This window comes from Lathyrus oleraceus, chromosome 6 (genome assembly GCF_024323335.1).
Source record: "Lathyrus oleraceus cultivar Zhongwan6 chromosome 6, CAAS_Psat_ZW6_1.0, whole genome shotgun sequence".
In the NCBI taxonomy this organism is placed as follows: Eukaryota; Viridiplantae; Streptophyta; class Magnoliopsida; order Fabales; family Fabaceae; genus Lathyrus; species Lathyrus oleraceus.
The window spans coordinates 16,732,822-16,738,163 of record NC_066584.1 but is presented as its reverse complement, the minus strand read 5'-3'; the positions used below and the strand labels follow the sequence as shown (position 1 = coordinate 16,738,163).

General features: G+C 36.2%; 1 protein-coding gene across 1 annotated transcript; it reads right to left on the bottom strand.

Moving 5' to 3' along the window:
* LOC127096641 (AP2-like ethylene-responsive transcription factor ANT) lies at positions 1-3,774 on the bottom strand. Its single transcript, XM_051035189.1, has 10 exons — positions 3,607-3,774; positions 2,996-3,400; positions 2,254-2,875; positions 2,033-2,115; positions 1,839-1,847; positions 1,657-1,745; positions 1,504-1,577; positions 1,237-1,287; positions 1,067-1,143; positions 1-913 (listed from the first exon to the last, which is right to left on the bottom strand). The coding sequence occupies exons 2-10, from the start codon at positions 3,345-3,347 to the stop codon at positions 291-293; spliced, it is 1,980 nt and encodes a 659-aa protein (XP_050891146.1). The 5' UTR covers positions 3,348-3,400; positions 3,607-3,774; the 3' UTR covers positions 1-290.
* Between the last annotated feature and the right edge of the window lie 1,568 nt (positions 3,775-5,342).

The following is a 5,342-nucleotide window of genomic DNA, read 5'->3' as shown; positions in this document are numbered from 1 at the left end:
TTGTCAAAACATCATTTCATATCACTTTGATTTTAAAATTCCATCACTAGTCTTTACTTTTAAAGATACTTTCCCTCCCATTAGAGCATATTTTTCATACCGCTATGACTAAAAAGATCTTGTTCCACAGACATACACAAAAGTTGACACATAAATTCCCCCCACACCCCATAAACCTAATCCCTAAAATCTCATAAAGAAACTAAAACCTAAAATTTCTTATGTCCTAAGTTATGTCGAATAAAATTCGGCAACACGATTCCGTTACAACCCGACAATCCAAATATGCGCTAAATATCGCTCCAAGCCGCGAAAACGGGCAAATGAGACACTGAGATGGAACCACCTGAGGGAAACCAAGATCCAACCCTAGTAGCTATAGGACTAACCATTTTAGACCCTATTGGAGGTTTAGGAAAATTCATGGTGGGGCCATTGCTTTTGTTGTCAGGGCTGCATTCTCTTGAGCTACTTAAACTAGTCACAAGTGAAGATGAATTTGAAAAATGAGTCCTTATCATCTTGTTGGAGGAATCATCTACAGAATCAATCCCAATGATATCTTGTAGGGACATAGAAAAGTCAGTTTTTTGATCACATGTGTTTGACTCTTGTTGTGGGGACTGATTCCAATTGTTTTCATTCTTGTTCACAGCTTCAACTTCTTGGTTATTTAGGATTGGACTTGAACTTGATACAACATTGTTGTTACACTCTTTCGCTTCGGATTTTGGCTCTTCACTGTCTTTGATTCTTGTTGTTGTTCTTTTAGCTTGTTCTCCGGAAAGAAGTGTGTTGCTTGACATGATTTTTTCGACATTGTATCGAGATATTTCAAAATTTGTGACCGCGTTTAAGCCACGGAATTTGATTGCGGCTACATCATATGATTCAGCAGCTTCCTCTTGAGTGCCTGAAATTAACACAAAAAAATATGAGACATGTGCAGACACGACAACACAGACACAGACACGAACTACATAAACATTGTTGTCTTAAAAAATGGTTATATAGTAAAATGCGAGAAAATGTTACTTATATCAGAAGTATCGTCAGAAGGACTTACTAAATGTTCCAAGATAGAGATCCCTATTTCCGGCAACTCTGCCTATCCTTGCCTGCCATCTACCATGTTGGTGGTGCCTGCATAACATAACATTGAAAAGAAAACTTAGCTCAGATTCTTTTTTCTTCTATATTGAAGAAAGAGAGGAAAATCGGTATCTCATGAAGAACCTTGTCACGCCTCTATACATCGAGGCACCCCGTGAAAAGCCGCTACTCTTTCTGCAAATCAACCAAAACCTCATTAGTGTCATTATATCATCAAACACACCACTAGTTCATAGCTTTTAGCAACAAAATAATGAGAGTGACCACACATTGTGATCCTCGAGAAAAATGCGGAAACATGATTCGCCAACACAACTTAGTCTCTCCGTGTGAACAACGTCACATTATCAATTTAATTCAATTAGGGACTAAGTTAATAAGTGTTCAAACCTTCTCAAGTGAGCAACATATTCCTGCCGATTCATATTATTCATTTCTTCAAGTTCACATCGATAATTTTCAAGCTGTCAAAGAGAACAAAGGAAAAAATTAGTCTCCAAGGAGTACAAATCAAGTGAAAAATTAGTCTCCGATCGGTCTTACCGGAAAGTTTATGTGGGTTGAAGGTCCCCAATATTTAAGAGCAGCAAGATCATAAGCTCTTGCAGCTTTCACTTCCATATCATAACCACCTAAAATAGTTTCCACAAAACACAAATATCAGTTACAATGTGAAAAGGGTGTTAGAAAAAAAAAGGTTCTACGACAAAGGACATAGTACTTACCCAAATAAACTGCCATATGTATAATGTTTCGTTGATTTGTCATCCACAATGTGAACATGTGACATGTTATATTAAGTTAGTGGACACTGTTCAGATTAATGGACCAAAATTTGCAGATGAAAAAAAAAATGTACTACATTACAAATAATTACAAATAATGTAAAATTGTTCATAACAATTTTTTGATTACAAACCTTGTCTTCCTTTCCTTGTTTGTCCTTCCTTCTTACAACTGTTATCCCATAAATGTGCCTCATATCTACCTGTCCATCTATGCCTAATAGACACAAAAAATCATCAGGGCCGTCTTTAAGAGCGTGCGAGACGAGCCACCGCACAGGGTCTAAAATTGACTATGATAATCATTACAAACTTTTGAAGGTAATGTTACTCAAAGGGTGAAAGTGAAACTTACCTAGTTACTCCTCGGTACTGTGAAGTTCTCTGACCAAATGTATCAATAGATTTCCTATGAACAGGTTGCTTTTGTCCAACTTTACCATGTCCTCTCTTTTTAGCTTCCACAACAACTGAATCATTATTACCAGAAGGTGAAATCTGAGTTGGAACAGTAACACAGCTTGATTGTGAACCAGGACTCATAGAAAGAGTCAACGACTGTAACTCTCCATAACCATTCACTGTTCCAACACAACCATCGTCTCCAATGCTACCATCATTGTTGTTCTCATGGTGCTGCTGCTGCTCCATGGAATAATCTCTAGGAGCCACAAAGTTCTTGAAGCAATACATGTTTTCTTCCTTTGTTCCTTCTTCTTCTTGTTGTTGGTTTTGTTCCATCAATGGTGTTTGATACATTCCATGACAAGTAAACCCTGTGTAGTAAGGTGAAATGTCAAGAGGAGAATGTTCTCTATTTGTTGTCTCATGTTCCGCATTGTTGTTGTAGTAGATGCTGTCTAAGCTTAATAAAGCCATTGTTTCTCTCTCATGTCCTTCATACTCATGATGATGAGTTTCCATTGTTGCACCACCTAAGAAATCTTCTAGTTTTGGAGATGAAGTTGGTAACATCACTAAAACAATCATGAAAGTAATCATTTCAAAAGGGTCATAGGAAACTACTGTCATACACACTTTTCCATATATATATAAGTCATTTTCAGCTTAAATATAGGAAGAAGAAAAAAACTAACCTTGTGATTGTGAAGTAGAGAGAGCTTCTTCCATAGTGCAAAGAGAACCATCCGATTTAAGAGGCATCATAGGCAAAGAAGAATGAAAAGAAGCAGTGTTATCTGATCCAACACCATAGTAACACAATGAAGAAGTGTTGTTAATGTTTAAATGGGAAGGTGACATGTAGAAGTTAGAGGGAACAAGAACAGAAGAAGAAGGTTGGTTGTTATCATGATGATAGTACTGATGAGAAGGGTCAGAAGAAGTAAGCTCCATTTTCATATGGTAGGGTGAGAGAGAGAAACCTAACCAGTTATGATTGTTTCCATCATCACTAGTGTTATTACTATCATTCATCATAGACTTCATCTTCTTCTTCTTGTTGGTTCTAAAAACCTTTGAACTTGAACTTTGTTATATATCTGTTTAGGTGGCAAGAAAACAAACCATTTCAATAAACATGCAAGCAAAGAGAATGAGTTTTATTGTGGAAAATGAAACTAAATTCCATAGGGATCTGTGTATGATAGTATAATAAAATAAAGAGTTTTTTTTGATTAAAAATTCATAAAGAAAAATATATGTCCCACAAGAGAATCAATGTAAATGGTAAATGATGAAAAAATACCTAAAAAGATGAAAATGGTAAGAAGAAGAGAGAACTATTTTGGGGTGTTGAAAAGGGAAGGGTATGTAGCATGCTAGTAGTGTGGTAGTAGCTGAATCTAGTGAGTGAGTGATTGAGATGAGAGTCCATTATATTATACTAGTTTTTTTTACAGTGAGAGAGAAAGAGAGAGAAGGTTGCAGTGCATAAGGGTTAAATAGATTTGACATGCAGCAGGACTATCTGCTTATCCGGTCATTTCATTTACAGTACTATGCTCTGTGACAACCTGCATTCTGCAAAGTTGTAAAGCATCTTTATTTTTTTATATTTCATATTTGCACCGCCTATATACATGTCATTTTTTAAATAATTATGTAGAAGTGAAAATCTCTTGGTAATTTTTTTTATAAGCAAAATGTCATGTAAATTAATATGAAATTTAAAATCATTTGGATCGGACTCGAGTCTCGATCGAATATAATTCATCCTAACCTACTTCATATTAATTGGAAAGAATTAGGTTGGACCACTCTTAATGGGTCAGGTTAAGAAGGTTGGTCTAGAGTCAAGTACAACTCATTTATAATAAATATTTATTATATATGCAGACAGAGCAGTTAATCTATTCAATAACTTTAAAAGGGCGATTTTGAACAATGAAACATGAGACTTGATTCCCTTTGTTGCTTTTAGGTTAGACGAGAAGATATATATCATAATTGACAACTAAATCAATCATAAAACATTCAAGCAGTGAATGTGAATGTCTTATATAAACTCTGAATAGCCAAGCACAAAAAACAAATTTTTTCATACTCAGATAAACAGTGTGATTATGACTAGCCTAACACATAAAGAATTATCAATTAGTGTACATAATGTTTACATTTCCCCCGTGGACTTTGGTAAAACTATCCCGAACCACACAATCATATTTAAATGTCAACCTTTTATCGCCCGTCATTGGTAAGGGAGACCTCAGATGCCACTGATGGTAACCGAGCTTCCATACAAGATATGTTCAATACCATGGAGGAAATGTGTTGCCAGAAAAGAAATTGCAAGACAACGTATGAGATTTACAACAACTAGAATCTGTAGTCAACGATTAGGAAGACCTTGTGGGTCGTTAACCTTTAGCAGCAAATATTTGGGACGCACCGAGATAAATTAAAATTTCATCCTTGGCGATATTTGATGGAAAAAGTGACCCTCGAATGCAAATTGATGGCTGGAACTTTGAATGACGAAGCCTTCTGATGGTATATTAGCCTCTTGAGGTTCTCTATAACCAACTTTCAAGACCTGACAAAGAATATGATCTATCGGTTCTCTGCTAGTAAACATTGGAAGGTCTCCACAAAGAGACTTTTTATTGTTCACCAAGGATATTCCAAGTCATTAAGGGAATATTTGACATGATTTAATGAAGAAACCATCAAGGTATCCCATCTAAACCAAGAGATGTTTGTGGGGGATTCTCATAATGGCCTAGAGTTGGGATATTTCAACTAGTCCCTAGCACAAAAGTCGACATCCTCGATGGAAGAACTCATGGCTAGGTGGATTGCTATATCAAAAGAGAGGAATGTAATGCGGAGAAAAGATATAGGGTTACGAAGGAATAATGTGGTAAGCCAGAGCCAACTAGACACCAAAAGAATCAAAATGCGATACCGATCCACAAGAAAGTTAATTTTAAGCCCGCTTGAAAGCCCATTGAACACTTCATTCCCTTAAACACTGTGTGTGAG